The sequence below is a fragment of the Temnothorax americanus genome, unplaced genomic scaffold (assembly GCF_048541705.1).
Source record: "Temnothorax americanus isolate GAGA-0224 unplaced genomic scaffold, ASM4854170v1 Scaffold21, whole genome shotgun sequence".
In the NCBI taxonomy this organism is placed as follows: Eukaryota; Metazoa; Arthropoda; class Insecta; order Hymenoptera; family Formicidae; genus Temnothorax; species Temnothorax americanus.
The window spans coordinates 232,151-252,490 of NW_027509349.1; the positions used below are offsets into that span (position 1 = coordinate 232,151).

General features: G+C 41.8%; 2 protein-coding genes across 7 annotated transcripts; one reads left to right on the forward strand and one right to left on the reverse strand.

Moving 5' to 3' along the window:
• Positions 1–294: 294 nt before the first annotated feature.
• Positions 295–12,874, reverse strand: Tefu (Serine/threonine-protein kinase tefu). The gene is made up of 19 exons (XM_077406503.1): positions 12,653–12,874; positions 12,222–12,359; positions 11,709–12,108; positions 11,250–11,603; positions 10,651–11,023; positions 9,592–10,413; positions 9,168–9,351; positions 8,317–9,083; positions 7,817–8,112; positions 6,335–7,517; positions 5,881–6,091; positions 5,255–5,691; positions 4,421–5,011; positions 3,427–4,297; positions 2,333–3,103; positions 1,758–2,240; positions 1,098–1,381; positions 716–942; positions 295–605 (listed from the first exon to the last, which is right to left on the reverse strand). Exons 1-19 carry the CDS (start codon positions 12,722–12,724, stop codon positions 427–429), a joined length of 8,643 nt encoding a protein of 2,880 aa, XP_077262629.1. The 5' UTR covers positions 12,725–12,874; the 3' UTR covers positions 295–426.
• Positions 1,283–19,770, forward strand: LOC143897692 (uncharacterized). 6 transcript variants are annotated; one of them, XM_077406515.1, is made up of 8 exons: positions 1,809–1,940; positions 2,043–2,197; positions 4,438–4,674; positions 14,845–14,923; positions 14,993–15,348; positions 17,466–17,702; positions 17,888–18,274; positions 18,685–19,770. In XM_077406515.1, the coding sequence occupies exons 5-8, from the start codon at positions 15,118–15,120 to the stop codon at positions 19,264–19,266; spliced, it is 1,437 nt and encodes a 478-aa protein (XP_077262641.1). In that variant the 5' UTR covers positions 1,809–1,940; positions 2,043–2,197; positions 4,438–4,674; positions 14,845–14,923; positions 14,993–15,117; the 3' UTR covers positions 19,267–19,770. The 6 variants fall into 6 exon arrangements, with proteins under 6 accessions (XP_077262640.1, XP_077262641.1, XP_077262644.1 ...); XM_077406514.1 differs by lacking the exons at positions 1,809–1,940; positions 2,043–2,197 and adding an exon at positions 1,283–1,421; XM_077406516.1 differs by lacking the exons at positions 1,809–1,940; positions 2,043–2,197; positions 4,438–4,674 and adding exons at positions 13,942–14,029; positions 14,334–14,541.
• Positions 19,771–20,340: the final 570 nt, after the last annotated feature.

Here is a 20,340-nt window from a genome sequence, read left to right on the forward strand (position 1 = left end):
AGATATACGCTTCTCCTTCCTTCGCTCTGGAATCAACGTAGCGCGGATCATTACGTCACTTAATTAAGCGCTGGAGCAACATCAGATTATGTAACGACGAAATTTCTCCGAGTTTTTTTTTTAACTTTATCCTCCTTTCGCCTTTCGAATTCGAAATTTCAAGTACGCGCGCGCGGCCGAAAACAACCTGCATATTCAGCAGCGCGATATATCGATTGTACGGTATCTCGATTCTCGATCTGCCGAGGCGCCATTAATACGAATGGGGATCGCGAAACGACGCACGGGAGTTCGAAATGTTGATAAAACTTTACTTCAACAAGTATAAAAAGGGCACTTCGAAATGTACATTACACCATTAAGCAACATACAAAACTTATTCTACGAGTATTCGTCGCGGATATATATAAAACTATTCACTGGTATTCACAAGTATGGCTGCCAGCCACAGTAAACTCGGCACAGATTCGCGGGGTCTCGCGCTTCCTGCAGGAGTCTCTCGACCTGTCCGGAAACGCTGGACACCAGACCGTCCTCGGTGCCCCGCAGTTTCTGTTCGAGCCTCAAAAGAGCCCTCTTGGCGATCTTGTTGGTTTCCACGGGCGCTAAAGACGGTGAAAATTTAGCGGATTAGGACGTCAGTCATAATTAATCAGGATAGTCTTACTCAACTTGGGCTCAAACTCATCGTTTTGTCTCGATTAATTTTTCTCACCTCGGCCACTGTTCTCCGACAGACCCCTTACGACGTCGCTCTGCATCTTGCAGGCTTTCTCCGGCGTGATTGCCCACGTGAAGAGCGGATCGTATAGCAGAACTTGAAGGAGCGTGATGATAATCTGCCTCTGATCGCGCAGCATTGTCATGGTCACCTCGCAACTGCGCCTCATAGTGCCCTCGATCCCAGAGGCGCCCATGGCAACCTCGATGTCCCTGGTTAGCCTACGATAAAGTAGACAACAACGATTGAAAAAATATTACAAAAAGGTTTCGAGAATATTTGATAAGTATAATAAAAATCTAATATTTAAAAAATTCCTATATATATATATATATAGTTTCGCAGGCGAAATGATTTATAGTATGTGATGACTTACCTGAAAGGAATTGTCTCGGGAAGGGGCAGGACCTTGCCCTGCTCGAAAGCTACGCCAAAATCGATGTGCACCACCTCGGCGGTGCGCTCGTCGATGAGAATATTGCTCAGGTGTCGGTCGCCAAGACCCAGAATGTAACCCGCGATAGATGTGGTGGCGACGCTGCGCGTGTACGTAAGAGTCCTCTCGACCCAGGTCTCGGGCGATCGATACTTCTCTACAAAGAAGTGATGAAACGCCGGCCTCATACGTTTGCAGCACTCGAGAAAGACCTCCAGTTTCACCTAGACAAACCGAAAGACGATAGAAGATAAAAGGCTGAAGGTTTGAAAACGAAATCTCGAACGCGCGATCTTGACCTAAAATTCAATTTTGTTCTGTAATTATAAATACAGAAAACATTTTTATTCAAATACTGTTCTTAATTAAAATAGTGTACATGCTTTCTTTGAAGAGAGAGGATTAATATTAGAATTGTTAAAAAGTCAATACAGTTTAGTCTTCTAAAAATATTAAATTTTCAAATGTTAAATTAAATAAATAAAAAAAAACTTAAGGAATTATTTTGTTAAATATAATATATTGTAATAAAATTTACGCCTTGAAAACAGTCTGTTAACAATTGAGAATAACGGGAAGAGATTTTTAGTTATTATTTACCTCGTTCGATTCTTGTGCGGCATTCTTCAACTTGTCTCTGGCTGCTTCCGCAGTCAAGTCCCGCGGATAATACTTCTTGTGCATCCCGGGCGTGCTCGAGCTACCTACCAGAGCCGCCGTGATGGGCACCGTGTTGTCGCACCATTCTAGCACGCCCGATCTCTGCGTCAGCGGCACCACTTTGTACGTTCTGATACGTAGATTCCGTCGTTGCGTCTCTTTACACGTGCGCAGCAGCGTGTTTATCACAGTGAATACCTGCTGCATCACTGCGTCCTGCCGTAGGTCGTCCTTGCCTTTGACCAACTGCCGGCGCTGCACGCCGTCGGTGCCGATGCAGATGATCTTCTTGGGCGCGGTCACACCGCCGACGAATTCGCAGGACTCCTGATACGATCTTACGCCGATTACGTCGTCGTAATTGCCCGATGGTCTCACAGGTAAACTCAGGGTCGGTAGGAGAACGTTGTTCAAGTTTTTGATCTGCAAAATAGATTAATTAACCTTAGAATCAGATTTCGCGATTTATGATCATTCTATCCAGATAGCTATCGGAGTAACGAGGAAAAAAATACCTTGGATATTGGCTGATCCCGCGGTATTGGGTAGCCTTTGTTGGTATAGCATCTACCCTTGGGTTGCCAATAGGCAAAACTCAGTAGTGCCCGCGATAGACTTTCCATTTCGCGAACGATTGTTCGCACAGAGGAATCGGTCAATCGGCTGAGGAGCCTTTTGGCACCTAGCACGCGACGCTCTTCCTTCTTCGTGACTGTTGAACTCGGGTCATATTCGTCGTCGCTGTGCAGATTCTTCAGCGCCAGCACCACAGGCAGCGTGTGATACGGGTGCTCTAGGGCGCACCGTTCGAGAATCCGGAAGATTCGCGCGGAGAAGCTACGTTGCTGCCTGACATCGTTGCTTATATGAGCGGCCAACTGTGGCACCAGCGGCACAAACTTGAACGACGGAATGATGTCTAGGTCGTCTAGCAGTTCTTCGTTTACTTCATCATCGTACATGTTGTCGAGCCAGAGTGCCACCAGTCGGAAGATTAATAGATTGTGTTCCTCGCTGCTGCGCAGCGTCTTTAGATAGTACTTTAAAGCCTGTGCGAGATAGTTGCGCTTTTCCTGCTCGATGTTCTTCAACTCGGCCGCGTCGTTCGTCGATTGCTTCTGGCTGATTATCACGGCGCGTTTAAGGTCCTGATTCCTCATCATTTGCGCATGGTCCACTTTATCCGTATTGCTACGAGCGTATTCTTTCAGTGCCTTGTACGTTGGGGAGTTCATGTACGTGCTGATCTGTTGGTATTGCGCATCGGCAAAGCGCGCCAGTGCAACCTATGACGAAGAAAGTATATAAAAGACACCGAAAAAATTCTTTTTTACTGACAAGTTAATTTAATCAATTGAAAAGTTGATTGCAATAATAAATAACTCGCACAACAAAAATAAAGCTCAAAATTTAAATAACTTAAAACGAAAGGGTAATTTTTTTCTTCGTAAATAATTATAATATTTAGTATAAAAAAAAGTAATAAAAATGCTTTATGTAAAGAAAATAAAGTTTATATAGTAATGATATAAGTCGACTTATGCTATTGTTACATACGCAATAACTTCTCAATTAATTTACTTTACATTAGAATATTTTATTCTCCCACCTGTGTGTCGTGCAAGTTTCTGATAACATCGGGCGATTGCTCGTCGATAGCTTCGCTGATCTCAATGGATGGTAGATAATACTTCTGTATCACTGCCTGAGGATTCTCCGACTTGGTTTGCGCCATCCAATCACCATAGACTCGCAGAGCCTTGGCTCTCAGGCTTGGCTTCGGATTCTTCTTCTCGATTAGGCTCCGTAACAGATGACGCGCCATCATCTGCTGTTCATCATCGCCATTCATCCATGTCAAGAGCGACTCCTGATAGAGCAGTTGATTTTTCAGATTCATGGGCAGATTTTGATGCAACTCAAGAGTTCTCAGCGCTCGGGTGGCCACCGAGAAATTGCCCTGACCCTTCGCGACCTTTACCAGGTCCAGGCAAGTTGCAAAAAATGCCTCCTGCACGTTTGGATCTGTCCACAAGGACTCGCGGATGCGGAACATAGCGATGCGTTGCCATAGGATTGGTTCCACGTGGTCGAATTGACCGATCAGACTGATCTCGTGCTCGTTCCAGCGTTGCAAAATCTCGCAATATCTCGTTTCCGGCGAGTCAGCCGCCCAGCTCAACTGTTCGATCTCGCGCAGCAGCCGCAACTGCGACAGCTTTTGATTGACAATTTTGCTACTTTCCGGACTGATCACTCGTAGCTCATGGATCACGCTCTTGCGGCCAAACTTGATCGCCCGATCCGTGCCCCGCCGGTCGTTCTCGTGGAAGCACTTTAGGGCATTATAATGATGAATGTGGAACGCGTTCTCCAGTGACTCCAGTCGCAACTGCTGAGATTGGAAATCGTTATAATTGGCAACAGTGGCCTCGTTGACGGGCAGATCCCATTTGCTGAGTCTCCAGGCGCATTCATAACTAGAGGGAGAAATTTATTTATAAATTTTCATACGCAATCTATCAAATCAACCACATACTTCATCTTTCTGTCTGAAAATTCTTATATAATTGTAATGCATATAATTGTAATACGTAATGCACCTAAATTTCTCATCCAGGTTGTTGCCCAAGAATTGCCACTGAAGAAATTGCAGTCCCGAACGGTGTAGCGCGCTTGCCATCTCCGTTCTGGCGTTCGCCAGCGACGAGTGATTGTGGTTGGACAACTCGATGTCCTGCGCGAGCATGACCTCGTCCCAGCGATTGGCACGGGCATAGTATTGTACGCGGGAGTCGTGATCAAGCACATGCGACCATCCGGCGCCGGATTTGGCGTCTGGGTCGCTAATGTTCAGGTAGGTGTCCAGCATAATGTTTTGCAGCACCCGGCCAACCTCCGGCTGGCGTTCGTAGATGTAGTCGATCCTCGGGTCACTGCTAAAGTCCGGGTAATCCGTCGAGATCAATCCGCAGGCGAGTTGCGCGAATAACAGGGCCGTATAATACGCGGAGCACTTGTGCGCCGCTCTGGCCAGGTAGACGTAATCGAGTCTTAAGATCGCGCCGTCCGGCAGCTGGGCGCGCACGTGGTTCACCACGTCCAACATGCGGCGTACGATCTTCTGATCGCAGCTGTCGCCTTTCGACATCGGCGATGCAGTGGTTTCCGTCTCGTTGATCGCAAAGTGTTGCCTAGCAATTGATATAATTTGATGATCGGTATCAAATCTTGAAGTTTTCAATGCACCGAATTTTACTTTTCGAAACATTTAAAACTTCTTCAAAATAACATTGTCACTTGAAAGACGATAAAGCTCCCGGTATACTTCGCAGAGCTTTACAAAAATATTTAGATTATGTTAAGTTTCAAATAAACGTCTCACGATATTAGATCCTCCGTTTAGGTGCTTATAAATAATAACAAATTAATAATACCTGAAGAATTTATTAACGCAGTCGCACATGGCATCGATGAAGCTGTCGTTTTTGTGAATGACGAGATAAACGATTCTCGGCAGAATCAGCTCGCAGAATTCGACGCTGAGTCGACAAACCAACAGGAAGTTCTCCAAATAGGAGTCTGGGAAGCACTCGGCGACACTGCAGGTGATGTTGATAATCCACTCGGCGTAATTCTCGCTGTTCTGGACCGTCCATAGCGCGTTTTCTGGATTCATGATTACACGAAATCTTGCGGTGTCCACGCGGAAGGATGTCTGCTTGCTGCAACGGCCGCGAGCGAACGGACGGATGTAGTCAATCTTCAGAGGCGCACACTCGAGGATATTCGACAGGTCCTTTGAGTACTTGGAGTCAAATAGTTTCTGACCGTAGGAGGTCGATAGCACCGCGTAAAGGGCATTGGCGCTAACCTTGAGCAAATATCAAAGTATATATTACTTATTCTAGTGTTTTTGAAATATCACATTTAAGAGAAATGCTATACTTAAATACCGATTAAAATATAGATTAGAAAAATATTTTGATGTAAATGTGGATTTTTAATAAAAGGGCACAAAATAACATAAGATTTAATTATATAATTATATCAGGATAAAAACCTTGCGAAGTTCTACTGAGTTCTCCACAAGAAAGCTCGTTAACATTGCGACGGATCGATAGGTCAGAGCCTCTATCGCGTAGTCTGCTTCCCGGACGAGACTTCCGGCCGGTCGCAGAGCCACTGTGGAATCTATTGGGCCTAGTTCGCCAAGGCATTTGGTGGCCTCCATCGATACGCGCGAATTAGGCGATTCCGTCAGCTTGATGAGTCTGAATTTTAAAAAATGTACAATATTGTGTGATAGAATAAAGAATATGAAAAGTGAGATAGCAATAGAAAGATATAAAAGAAAAAAAGAGATTAAATAACAATTATATACAATATTAATTCAAGTTTATAATAATTATTCAAATAAAATAATACTCTAGTAATTATTCGAGTATTATTATTCGAATAATAATTCGAATAATTTATATGCAATATATTAACTATAATACAAAACACATGTTTACCTAAATATCAACCGATGCAGGATACTAGCACTATCTTCAGGATACGGCCTCTCCAACTTTCGGTGCAGTTCCCGCAGTTCACATTTCCTCGTCGACAGCTGTTGCGTGAAATTCGCGAGATCTTCCAGCGTGCACTCGGCGTTTTCCTCGCTCATAGCGTCCAGGAAACGCTCCAGCTCGTCTTCGAGGCACAACGCAGATCCGTTTTCCAATCTGGCGGTGTCGTAAGCCTCCCTCGCATCCCGGAAGACTTCTTGATTCGGGAACGAGCCGAGTTTCGCGATGGCCTCTCGTAGCACGTCTCTTTGCTCCACCACAAGAAATCTAAGTAGACTCACGGCAATCTCGTTGACGTTGCTCATTTTTGATTGTGCCAGGCCAATCAGGTTCGCCACGATGAACCGGAGAACGTCTCGGATCTCCGCGGCTCTCGCGGGCAGCGCTTGTCTTAGGAACAGATCTAGGAATTTGCAACATGCTGCGATGAACGTCTCGTCGCCGTCACTACGGTTTCTGGTTAGATGCAACAAGCTGTAGCACACATCCCGGATCAGGAACGCGGCCATCTCGTCAAAGACGGGTTTCGCGAGATCAAGCGTCAACCGTGAGCAGAAGTATATGTACTGATGCAGTCGCTTGAGCTTACCCTCGCGAGAGCGTGACGTGTGTATGGCGCTCGCAAGCTGCAACAGCGTTTTTTGCATCGTCGCTGGTTGTTGGTCGACCAGCGTGCACGTGTTTAGTAAGGTGTGCAATTCTAGATAATCAAAGCACAGATCCAGAACATCTCGTAAGAAATGCGGCGGATCCATCGCCGGAAATTGCGTGGACGAAATCGAGAGAACGCGTCTAAAGTCTTTCTCATCGTGCAACCGACGTATCAGTTCTACGAGAACGTCCTGCAGACGAGAACAGAATAGTTGTCTGAATTTGCGCGTGTCTGCAAACTCGTCGGTGTTATTCATCAACTTGCGTATTATATCGACGGCTTCACTATCGGATTCAATAGCGCGTGATATCAGCCACACGAAGCAGGACGGAAAGACATCTTCGAAGATCTTGTTGAAGGCCACACCGGTATTTGTGCAAAAAGACATGGCTTCGTCGATGTTCGAAGTGCGCAATAGAACTGGGACAATGCAGTTGACATTCTTTTTAAAGAACTCGTCGATAGTCTCGCATCCTGTTGACAATAATAAGTTCGATCCTCAATTTAGCGAGCTTACATCAAGGACTAAATATTGAAATAATTCGCAGTATTAGATCAAATACTGGTTTATATTATACATTGTATGTGTATAAAATATTTTTTTACTTGTTTTTTCTTTAATCTTATAAAACCTATAGGACCGTATATTAATAAAAGTCCTTAAAAAATCCTTAATTATATTAATGGATGCCAAATATCAAAAATTTTCACAATATTAAGTCGGTAAATAACTGAATTTTTTTTTATAAAACCGCTATTTGACGCATTCTTACCCGCAAGCGTCCATGGAAAGCTCTGCAATGGATAATGCTTGATCCAGGAAGTCAGCAGGTAGTTCAAGTTATCCTCAATGAGCGACACGTATGTCGTCGTGTGCTGCGCCGCCGCCAAGAGGATCTTCCGCACCGTCTGCACATTCACCTTCTTCTTCGTCGTCAGTCGCAATATCGAAAATAGGGCGCGACCTTGAAGAATCCCGCTGGCGCACGCTACGGAGGCCATCGCGATCAACGCAGTAGCCGTCCTGGTCTCTCTTTCATCCCGCAGTTGACTCTCCACCAGATCGTCGCTATTTCATGGATACAAACAAAAGAGGAATTACAAGTGCTGGTACTCGCAGCGACATTGTTGCATATTATTCTGAACCATGTACAAGTATTGCTATAAAAATAAATATTACAAGTTTTTATAAAAGCAATTTATAAAAAATATTGCTAATTTATTTTAGTGTCAGATATTAGTATCTTCTTATATCATATTTTAATGTTCATACTTTTGCAAATTAGAACTCGATTGTTGGGCCGTCTCGTCGAGCAAATTGAATACTGTTTCCTCCACTTTGACGAAAATCCGTTCCTTCCATTTATGAGCGATGTTTCTGAAGGACAGGAGCTCCTGCAGGCATCGCACTGCTTGCGAACGGAGCACAAAGAGCGCATCACCGATATAACTGAGAATACTGTCCAGTATCTTCAGAACGTTGTCGTTGTCGCCATCGCCAACCTGACTCCACGAGAAATCCTGATCGATCCGCACGCAGCTACATGCGCACTTCATGTAGCTTGTGTGCACGAGAACACTAGAGTTTCTCTTATAAATACGCTTGTGAATCTGCTCGAGCGTGTGGATGATCCTTTCAGGCGAATAACCGTGCTTGATCGCATACTCGAAGAAGTCTGGCAGTAGATTCAACAGCCATCGCAACAATTCCTCATTCTTGCAACCCTTCTGGCACATGTCTAGCAAAAGATTCAATGGCTCATTTTCGCACTCGCGCTGAATCTCGCCGTGGTCGCGCGCAACGAGCGACTCGAGGATCGTCAGCGACATCCTGGAGTCCACGTAGCTTGTAAAGTCCCGCTGTAAGGTCAGCAGGTTATGCATTATCTTTTTCTGCAACGTCTTGTCACAGTCCGTGTCGACGTGCAGAGCGCAAAAAGACGATAGAGCCTCCACTACCTGCAGACGAACCGTCCCTTCGCGTGGAAGGGGCTTCGAGTCCAATGTTTCCAGACACATATCGGAACGCTTACGTCTTTCCTGAGAAGATAAGATGTTAAAGTCGTTCATTAAAATCAATTTCTTCGTTATACGAGAATCTCTCAGTTTTCTTGCCTAGTTTACCTGAAAAGCGTTATGGTCCTCGTAATGATCGCAATTGTCGTCTTGATTCAGGAGATCGAATATGTTTTTTATCATGTCCATTGTAGATGCCAATACGATTATCTTAGCGATTTCTGTGTCGTAGGTTGTTCCATAGAGCATCTTCAATGCTCTAGTTACGCTAAGCCAGTAAATGTATTTGTACCTGCGAAGAAATATTTAATGTATCGAACACACACGTTTGTAAGAATTTAGAGCTGGAAATAGTGAGCAAAGATCAATGAAAGTTTAAGTTCCGCAATGAAAGTTGCAGTTCTGCTAATCAGTATAGCATAACTACAAAAAAAATGATAAGTACAAAAGCATCAAACGTTTCCTTCAATCACTTCTAAAAAAAAGAGAAACTAAAGAACTTCTTTCGTTCTGTTATGCTCGTATGCAATACCTGGCCCAATTGATTTTTGTCAGCATTTCGAAGCTGCTTTTCAGTTGTTTTTCCATCGCATCAATCAGTGAATGGTAGCCGACGGCATCTTTCGTCGTAAAAATGCCCAGCTGCTTCAGAGCGGACAGCAGTCTCGCCAGGAAGGCGAGCTTCATCAGTATGACATGGACTTCTTTTTTATTCTCATTCTCTTGAATAACATCATGTATCCGCCTCTTTAAGAAGTTGAGCACCTCGTGTATGTAGGAGACAGGACTTCCAGGGTCAAGCACCACCCCGGAATTCTGTTCGACGTGCTTGTCCTTCGAACTCGCCGACAATGTCACCTTAAATGTCAAAGACGCGTGACAGAGTTGCGGGAGATCTGTCGAATGGATGTCCTGTTGTGGCACGAAAGAGATCACGCGCGTTTTCTCGCGGCTCTGCGAGAATTTCTGCTCCGTCCTGGTATTTTGTCTGTAACGAGAGCTCAAAACGAGATTCACCGACAGCTCGCAGATGTCTTCGATAGTCTCGATAGACAGTCGCGCCGCCAGCTTCTGCCATGGCATATTCAGCAGCCACTCCAGGAGGCGCGTTCTGTCACAGATCGGCGCCGTCATTGTCATGGGCGACGAGTCCAGCACCGACGTGGTCGCGTCCACCGGCAGGGAGACACGCTCGCACAGCTGTCGCAACGTGTGCACGCTATTCGGCGACCAGCGGATCGTTTTGGTCAGGTACAACCTGAGGAGAGCGTTCGCATTTGGTATCCTATTGTACTTTATGAAGCAGCGAATTAACGAATGACCCGACTCCTCGTTTTGGTTCGCTCCTAGAGATCTGCAAGGATATAATGTTAATTGCGACATTGATATCAAGTCTATTTATAAAACACAACAATTAATGTAAACGTTGGAAATAAATGTTACATGGCTAAAAACAGATATTTACAGATAATACATAATCTTTTCTTAGGTTTTAATATACTAAAAAGTAGAAAGTTCTTTAAAAAAAAATTTATTATTTTAAAATAATTTTCAAATAAATATTAATATTGAAATTTGAATTAGCACGCACCTAAGTAGCATGTCCCAGATTTTACTCCAGTGAATTGTGGCGTCCTGTATTTCCTCTCCATTAGACATCTCGTTCTCCATGAGAACAAAAGCAAGTTTGTACAAAATGTTCATGACAGATTCGTCTCGAGATAGAGCAAGTTCCGTTAAGCGTTGCAACAAGGGCGCGAAATCTTGCGACCTCAAGCACTGTGGATATTTTCTTAGTGTTTCTGTCAGAATTCTTAATAACGACCACACTTCTTCGGGGCTGCTTTCCGTTAGCAAATCGATAACATTTTCAATTCTGTTCATCGTTCGTCTGCGCTTGGCCGATTGAGAATAATAGCCATCGAGAGATAAATTTACCGAGTTATCTATTATCTGTTTTATAACTGCAAAAAATATATAACACGTTTGTTAAATTAATAACTTATTCGTTTACTCATTATGCAATTAAATTATTCAAAAATAATTTATGTTGTATTTTTTGCCAAAAATCCTAGTATTTGGATTAAAAATTTCTAAATATAATCAATAAAATAATCGATATTTTTAAAGCAATTTTTCAACATGAAACGTTAAATACATATATTTATGTTTTGTGTTGATAAATGGTACCTTCAGTGGAAAACTGAATAAAACTGCGCCACTGCACGTCCAATTTGCAATTTTCCTGGATAAGCAAATACATGCTACGCAGCAAATCCCTCCATTTGTCCCAGTCGAATGCATAAGCGCCATCGTCATGTTTGGATATACCCTCTGGATGGTGAATCTGCAGAAAGATCAACAGCAGCCTATATTTTTCCTCAGAGCCGTTCAAACGTAAGATATCCATTGATATGCTCTCGCTGAACTTGCAGAGAGCGATTCTGCATTCCGTTGTAATTTGCCTGCATACACTGCTGCTCAGTTTGTAGAAAGACTCTATCAACTGTTCATTGTTTGTCCTCACATCTTCAAATACCTTTTCTAGAACGTGAAATAATTTTACTTTCCATTAGTTCTAAACGATATAGAATTCGTTAACAAAAATATACTAGCGGAGTAGTTTAGAATAACCAAGTTCCAGCGTACCCAGAAACAACAGCAAATTCTTCACACGCGGAAGTAAATTGGTGTGCAAAAAAGAATGATCTACGATCATCTGCAACGCGTCTAACACGATGTGACTTTTGAGCTTTTTGTACAGCTTGGTACAAACAGTCAACAGTTCCCTCCATTGTTCCGTTGTGATATTACTGTGATTTGTACTCTTAGGCAATATATATTTCACCAATATTCTTAGATATGTGTCTTGATAATGCACGTAGACCTTAGAATCCAATATCTGCAATATTATAGCGACTATTTCGCTGCCTCTCAGAAATTCAGCTGACCTCTCACTGGCACGGCGAATTGTGTCGATAACCAGATTATTGAGATGTTGTCTCTCGTTGTTCTTGGCAGCCGTCTCTTTACCGGGTCTCTCCGCTTCCTACATTGATATTGTTCAAGTTAAATGACAAAAGATGAATAAAAATCACAAACAAATGATATAAAATATATTAGGAGATGCATATTCCATGTAGATTTTGATACAATTCTTACATCGATAACTAGCTTGTGGGCGGTGTCAATAATACTGGGCCAGTTGGCTCGTCCTAAAGCTTTGCTCTCCGTATTCTGACATATCTCCCTGATAGCATCGTCATCTTGATACAGATCTAATAGCTCGTTTACGCATTTCTGAAAGTGGACAGGATTTAAGAAATACAGGACGATATAAGAAATACAGGTTGTCTTGAAACTAACACACAGAAAACGTCTGTTTTTAATCAGATTCCTTAACCAACTCTCTTAGAAAATTTGATATAATTCTGTACGAACAGCTGAATTGAAACATCCCGTACGTAATTATCAAAATGAAGTTTGTCGTCTCAAATAATATAGCAGCTCTTTGTCGATTAACGAAACGGATGTCTGCAAGTAGGGCTGTTTCTAAATAAAAACATATACAAAAGCGGCAGCAGAGTGGTTACCTTCTTATCGGTCAGTTTCGAGCTTTCGGCTAGCTTCAGAATGCCGGTGATTCTCTCCGATATTCGCGACATACTCGTAATTGCCTCGGTGGTCCGGTGATCGTCGACGCATTAACTGTAAAACTGACTTAACAAAGAATCACATCGGATTCTGATAATTATTCGCGAAATAAATAAACGTACACACGTGATATTTAACCCTCCCGCGAAATACCGCGTACCGCCAAGTGCCATATACTTCACCGTGGATCATAGGTGGAATCTAGATGGTTAAACGCGTATGCGCGTTATGCCCGTATCGCACTAGCGGTTGGCGATTGCGTTTACGTCTGCGTCGTTTGACCAATCAGAACGGAAATCGCGAATCGCAATCGCCAGCAGCCACTTACTTTCCGATTGGTCGAGAGACGTAAACGTTATACTATATATGATATACGGGCATTAGGGCACTATCGAAATAGTCAACTTCTATTGGCTGAATTCGGTTTTAACATTTTTTTCTTTTTTTTATTAAGCGGTATCCATAATTAATGTAGAGAATCTAAGCCAATTTTTAGTACTTTTTGAATTAAAAAAAAAAAACCTAAATTTGAGAAAGTTACAGCTTGCTAAAATTATTTCTTTGATGACGGCAACTTGAAAAGATTTCGCATATAAGGTAATGACGTCACAGCGCATTTTCGTGTACTATATTTTCTTCAATTTTGAAGATATTGCAAAAATTCAAAAAGTTTACAAAGAAATGTACGCCATGATCTATCGGACCGCTTAATAAAAAAAAATTATGTTAAAACCGAATTCTGAAAAGGGCTGATACTATTACCAGAGAGAAGGATGAGAGGCGCAATGACGGCGATTTTCTTGGGACGCTTTTGCAGGCCGTACAGTAGCGCCACACATCCACTTTCAGAAATTGAAACTACGAGTCACATCCAATTTTCGATGCTGTCGATGAGAATTTGGTTCACGTCCGTGCTATGTATACATCCATTTTTCGATATTGTCGGTCTTTGGTGGTTTGTGTCGACACGATATTGTCGCCGTTGTCAGTCTTTGGTGGTTTATGACAACACGAACCACCAAAGACCGACAATATCGAAAAGTGGATGTATACATAGCACGGACATGAACCAAATTCTCATCGACAGCATCGAAAAGTGGATGTGACTCGTAGTTCCAATTCCTGAAAGTGGATGTGTGGCGCTACTGTACGGCCTGCAAAAGCGTCCCAAGAAAATCGCCGTCATTGCGCCTCTCTGCTATTACGTTCACTCGCGTAATCGGGATTTTGTAGTAACTTACGATAATTTACTCCGCGTAAACGAGTGAATTATCGTAAGTTACTACAGAAGTAACGCTCGCGCGCGTAAACGTATAGTACGAGTTTCTAATTTACATTGCATTTAATTTACATTTACGTGTACTATAGATTCCCAGCGCTGAAAGTCTATATAGTGCGCGTAACGTATAATAATTGAATTCACCACCTTCTCACATTTTGCAACGTTTGATTTGCTTGAATTAAATACACTACCTGCGACAGAGAAAGAAGTAGTTGAGGATTCAACGGAAACCGATCGAATTTATAAAACACTATAGCGAAATTAAATATAATTCAAATACATAGAAAACGAAACGCGTTTATAACGGATATAAAAGTTATAACTGATTTACTTGGGAGATTATCGAGAGACAGCAAGAAGCCGGCGCAACTGAAGCTAATTTAACGAAAATGACTGACTGCATTCAAAAATCAAAATGCTTGTCGCGAATTTATTTGCCGCGCCGCTATTCGCTCGTGGTAGAATAGGAGGAGCATTTCGGGGGAGGTTTCTCGCGCTGTCATTGGTTAGAATTATCCGAACTCTTGAGGCAGCTTAGATCATCCGGTAATGCAAGTAGAGAGATTATGGCAGCCGACAATTAACTGAAAGTTGAAAAGTGTTTATATTTCCATGTTTTGCGCTTGTCGAAAGAGAGTTGGCGAACTTTTGTTAACCTTTTGCCCGACAGTAACTGGTCAAGCGGCAATCAGAAATAAACACTTTTCAACTAGCAGTTGCCGTCGTTGTTTGCGACGTATTGTAGAACCGGCTTAATTCTCCGTGCATGTGTGTATGTGTGTGTGTGAAAATGTGTATTTTAAATATATTGTGCATTTTCTGACCCTTATTTAAATATGTATTTTTCAGAGCACGCGTAAAATTATACATAAGTAGAATGTCGTCGCAAACTATATAGATTGTTCAACGTGGATTTCAATACAGTCTCGTAAGTACTCTATTATCTATCTTCTATCTACCGCAATTAGTATCTATATATATACTTATAATGTTGCAGAGTATACCGTCCTACATTCGGCGTAAAGCCCGTTTTACCTTTTACCTCCGTGTCTCTCACTCGCGCCGCGCCGCACACACCATGCACGCAGTATATAGCCGCGCGCAACGCGGCTCGCCGTCGCGATGAGAGGAAAGGATGACTCTCCAGGCGGGAAATTGCCGCGATGCGTGTCCGAGAGGTGCGCGCGTATACCAGCACTTTCATTGTTCTTCGATGTCTCGGCGCGAAGAGGCGCGAGCGATTTCGCGTGCGTTACCACGGCCACCAGCTTGACGTACCCTCTGGTCGTCGTCATCGTCGTCGTCGTCGTCGTCGTCGTCGAGCGACGAGAGCGAGCCGAATACTCCGTGAAAGTAAGTGTGGCGAAATCTTTCTCCAGAATTACATATTACATATTCCAGCGAGTCGCAAAATTCAAATACGCGTCTCGTACGCAGCGAGACATATTCTACACGCTATATGGCAATCAGAGCGACAAAAATGCCCGAGGAAACAGAGGTATCTCCCAACGAGCGCGAGAGCAACTTTTTAAAATTTATTAAATTTAAGCTTCAGATAATTTGAATAATATCGCGATAAAAATTTCCGACGCCCGTCTTATTATGTTTCTGGCACTCTTATAAAAGAGAACAAAATTATAAACTTTTTATTACAATTTATTCAAATTTGTATTTGCTTGATTCCAAGATTTACTTGGAAATCGTTTAAATAATTGCGTTAAGAAAAGGAGATGCAATGATTCGTCGAAATCTTAAGCTTATATTTTGATTTGAATTATTTAAAAAATATACACGTAGATGAAAGTATTAAGAAATCTCTTCGAGCGACTACAAGATATTCTCATCGAAAGTTCTAGCAAGTCGCGAGATATTATGATACGTCGATAAGGAATACTGCACGCGAACCATATGAAAAAAGTCCCGTCTACACTTTAAGACTCCTTAGTTTTGGACAGTAACGTAATGGGAAGTTATAGGGAAGCGAATTGCCCAACGCTATACGCAAATATCTGTTTAACGCGGCCAAAATGATTAACGGAGCGCGAGAGTGGCGGCGGCGGGATGAATGCGGAGTCGGATTCTGCATTAGCATACAAGGGCGAACAATGCAATTTCGCCATACTAACGTCGTAGAGTCTCTCTCGCAACTTAAATTCGCCTGTACGGGTTGTAAACAGTGCCGGCAGTAATAAAATGCACGCACCCAATTGTGACGATACGGGGTATTGGCCAGTTGAAAAATTGGATACTTTCATCCTGAGTGTTGGATTTTCCAGTGGATTTTTAGTTTAGCGTAGCGTTTAATTGTATGTAAAAGTGTTGTTGATTAAAATAAAGAGAGAGAGAGAGAGCAAGATTAATTGAAATAAAGAGGGACTTTCTAGCTTCAGCTTAAAAGTATTCCTATTAATTAAACCCCTTATTGATTTAATTATTTTTTGTTTTTTTAAAGAGTCGATTGTGCCAAAGATGACGTTAATAGATCTACAGAGATTCATATTGCTTCGTCGCGTGCTGTACAATTAACGTTAATGAGCCAGCCAAAAGATCATACTTCCTAGTTTCACACAATTCGATTGTCGTTGGCGACAAGCGGAATGGAGACGCTTTCATGCTCTGTTTCGGCGCCTCGAGTTCACCGAGTTTCTACAGGATATGCCTTGGGAGATATTTTAATGGCAGAACGTTAGGCGCGCGCACGTAAAGCATCCATAATCGGTGTTGTACGAATAAAAATACAAAAAATTCCATTATTACACCGTTGATTATAAATAACGGTGGGATTAAATATGTTACAATTAAGTAAGTTCGAATCTGTTGGCATATATAGCTTCGAACTCCCTGTTATTGCTTCGAAACATAAAAGCAATACTTTCTGTAAAAGTAGACTCGAATCTGGACAAAATGGATTCGAACTTTCCATGAATATCTCAAAAAACAAGAGTACTTTACTTTTAAGTAGACTCGAACCTGGATTAAATAAATTCGAATTTTTTATGAGTATTTTATTAAAAATTTTACATTCCTTCGAATTAAAATATTTGTATAAAGCGACAATTAGTTTAACGCATTATTTTTTGATAATTACAAATATTATCAATCGTTGAAATTAAATATAATAGAAGTATAATTAAAAATGTAGAATAAAAGTTGCTTAAAGTCTTCACACATATTGCGTTTTTTAAACTAACCATTTTATTCTTCGAATCTTGGAAAATAAAATTTAATTACTGTATTTTCGGATTTTTTCAAGTACGCATTGAACTTGATTCCATCCCTAATTACGAGGCACCGCGCTCTTTCCGTCGTGTCGTTTTTCATTATCGTCAACGATCGATTGCGAAAGATTAGAAACCTGATGCTCTTAATTAGACTCGTCGCTATAGCTATATAACTTGGTAAATTTTCTTTTTATGTCGCGCCTATTATAACGGATAGAATGCTCGTACTGTAATGCTCGTACGTTGTAGGTGATGCAGTTCGGACAGCCGGCAATCTGGTTATTTAAGCTCTTGTCTATCGGCTTCGCGTATACCGGTATCAGCGATTGGGATGCGTGCAGTGGACGATTGGAGCGCGCTTTGGACGCACTGCACAGGGATTCCAGTAGAAGAAACAAGTTGGACGAAGAAGAGGCTGGGACGTTGTATCAGCGCGAACTACATTCCGCCCCCCTGGAAATGGCCGTCTCCCGTATGGCCGTGAAGGTGATATATTCTCTCCAAATGTGTTAAGATTTCTCTCCCCTTCTTTTGGGATTAAATTCGATTCGGGATTAAAGAAATTCGAGGTTTTCGTTATGTATATGGTGAAGCAATTAGACTTATTCCCATCGCTATATTTGTAAAAAGTTAAATAATCGAGCGCGAGTAACAAACGGATCGTTTCGCAGCTTCCGGAAAACACGAAGGAGCCCGAAGGACAATGGGCACGAGTGGAGCAATGCGTGTACGATCCCGATCGCAGTTCTCTGAGGACGCGAGTCGTGTTCAACGACCTGTCGGTGTCGGGGATGGTGTCTCTGATACCGCGGGATCGTCGCGCTTCGATCTCCGCCGAATCCTGCAGGATGACTTTGCGACTGAGACGCGCGGGGATAGACTTCCTCACCAGCCCGATCGCCCGTGGACGCGGCCAGATGCGTATACGCACGGAGTCCAGCTTCCTGGAGCCCAGGTTTGCGTCGATCTACGCGTACGGCTGCCGTTCTACGCGCATCGACAAGCAAATCAAACGGCAGGATAAATGGCCACCGTATCATTCAGCTAGCGTCAACAAGGTTAAATAATTTAAAAAATTATCTTTTCCAAGGATAAAGAGAGACGCACTCGAAAAATGTGTTGTAAAAAAACTTTGCTTTACTACTCTTTTGTTAATTTAGTAAAGATAATTTTTTAAAGAAAATTTAAAAAATATTTCCAGGTATCATATTTTAAAATAAAGATAATTTATTTTTATATATTGTTGTCTATATATATATATATATATATATATATAATTGTCAAAAAAAAAAAAATATATATCGACCCTTCGATCGTTGCAGAGATATTAATATGAAAACCTTTAAAGTAAAAGAAAATTGAATGCAAAAAGGCTAATCAATATATCTTAGCTGCCATGATACAAAAAGACGTTATTAATAACTAGATATTTGAATAATTAAAACGTAATAGATGAAAATTGTTTTAGCTATCGCTGCCTCTTGTCGACAACGACAATTACGATGCGGCGGAACCGAGACAATTGGCGGGCAACGCCGAAGAGATGGACATTGTCATACCGAACGAGAGTCGACATCCGCGTTACTCGCACGCCCCGGGGACGAACTTCGGTATATGGAGGAAGAATTCTTGGATCACTAAATCATCGCCACGGCGGAGACGCTCGATGGCGCGGTACGCGCGTACCGCGATGGTCATCACGCCGCGGGACTTCGCGGACGCTCTGATAAATGGACGCAAATCGACGGAGAGGCCTGAGAATTTTACTAAAATTCTCAATCTGACCGCCGACAATTTCCGAAACGAGGAACCACCGCAAAATGTGACGCGGGAGGTAAGGGAGCTCATGGTAGAAGACAATCAGTTTCCTATAGACTCGGAGGATCCGAACAGGAGTTGGCAGTCGAAGGAGTATATCACGAGGGAGATGGAAGATGTCTTCTTGCAGGGTGCTAGCCAAGCGCTGACCAGATACATCGAACGCCAATTGCATCCGGCGATCAAGGAGACGCTAATGCTGTCTATGGGCTACACCATCAGTTACGGATAAAAGTGAGAAAAATATTCGGCATGACGATATTGTAATTATGTACACTTGAAGTGTTATATAGATGCGTCAGTCGCCACCAAAACGTAAATAAAAACTTGGATCGCCCTTGCTCCTTTTTACGATTGACGATCGTTGCGAAAATTGTATAATTTCGCTCTGCTGGCATGCCTAAAAATTTCTTAGATTGCGCAACAATTCCTGTATTGTGTCGATTAAAATTCTTATTTGTTTCGTTTTATTTTTATAATTTTATGATAATCTTGTTCCCCATTATTTATAAATGCTTTTCGCATTACGACGCGACATAAATTATTTTTAATTAGTTACGTATAGAACTCGGGGAATGTGTAAAACCGTTTCATTTATTTTGTAATGATGCGCTTTTGATGATAGTTGCGATAGATATGTAACGTTGCGAAATATCCATTAACATATAACATTAAGAAATATTCGGTGTACTAATTGTGTAATTAAATATAGCGTATATAAATAAAGAATATGCAAAGAATATCTGTGTGCAACTAGTTTCTAATTTAATATTCATAAATGAAGCACATGTTACACTGAAAAACATATATTTAGATATAAAATAACGTTTAACGCATATTAACAAGAATTGGACCTATTTACTTTACAGTTGTATAAAAAAAAACACTGTTTAAGAGTCTATCAAAGTAAATATTAAACTGTAAAAAATTAATAAAATCGGAATTCAAGCATATATTTTTTTAATGTGCTTGATTTAAGTAACTTGAAAGATTCTTGATGAAAATTTTATTGAAAACTGTTGTTTATCAGGATTTAAAGTTAAAAATGCTCGTACGCCTTTTAGTATGTTTTTTATGCGATAATGCTTGCTTTTTAGCGAAAATCCAATTAGTCTGCGGTCTTCCGCGGCATTATTCTCATTAGATGCGCTGCGTAAATTAAATAGATAAACAAATCATTTCCTAGAGATCTATTCATATATATCAAATATTAATTTGTACTGAAATTGTACGTCTTTTAATTTGTATTTTACGTATCGCAAAACACAGTGCGATACCATCTAGCATTAGATAATTAATATATCAC

Coding starts and splice junctions, on each gene's coding strand:
- LOC143897692 (XM_077406514.1), top strand. CDS start 15,118: ATGAGAGGAAAGGATGACTCTCCAGGCGGGAAATTGCCGCGATGCGTG. Junction 15,349..17,465: donor GAGCCGAATACTCCGTGAAA/GTAAGTGTGGCG, acceptor CGTACGTTGTAG/GTGATGCAGTTCGGACAGCC. Junction 18,275..18,684: donor ATTCAGCTAGCGTCAACAAG/GTTAAATAATTT, acceptor AAATTGTTTTAG/CTATCGCTGCCTCTTGTCGA.
- Tefu (XM_077406503.1), bottom strand. CDS start 12,724: ATGTCGCGAATATCGGAGAGAATCACCGGCATTCTGAAGCTAGCCGAA. Junction 5,012..5,254: donor TGCGTTAATAAATTCTTCAG/GTATTATTAATT, acceptor ATCAATTGCTAG/GCAACACTTTGCGATCAACG. Junction 1,382..1,757: donor CCGCACAAGAATCGAACGAG/GTAAATAATAAC, acceptor CGGTTTGTCTAG/GTGAAACTGGAGGTCTTTCT.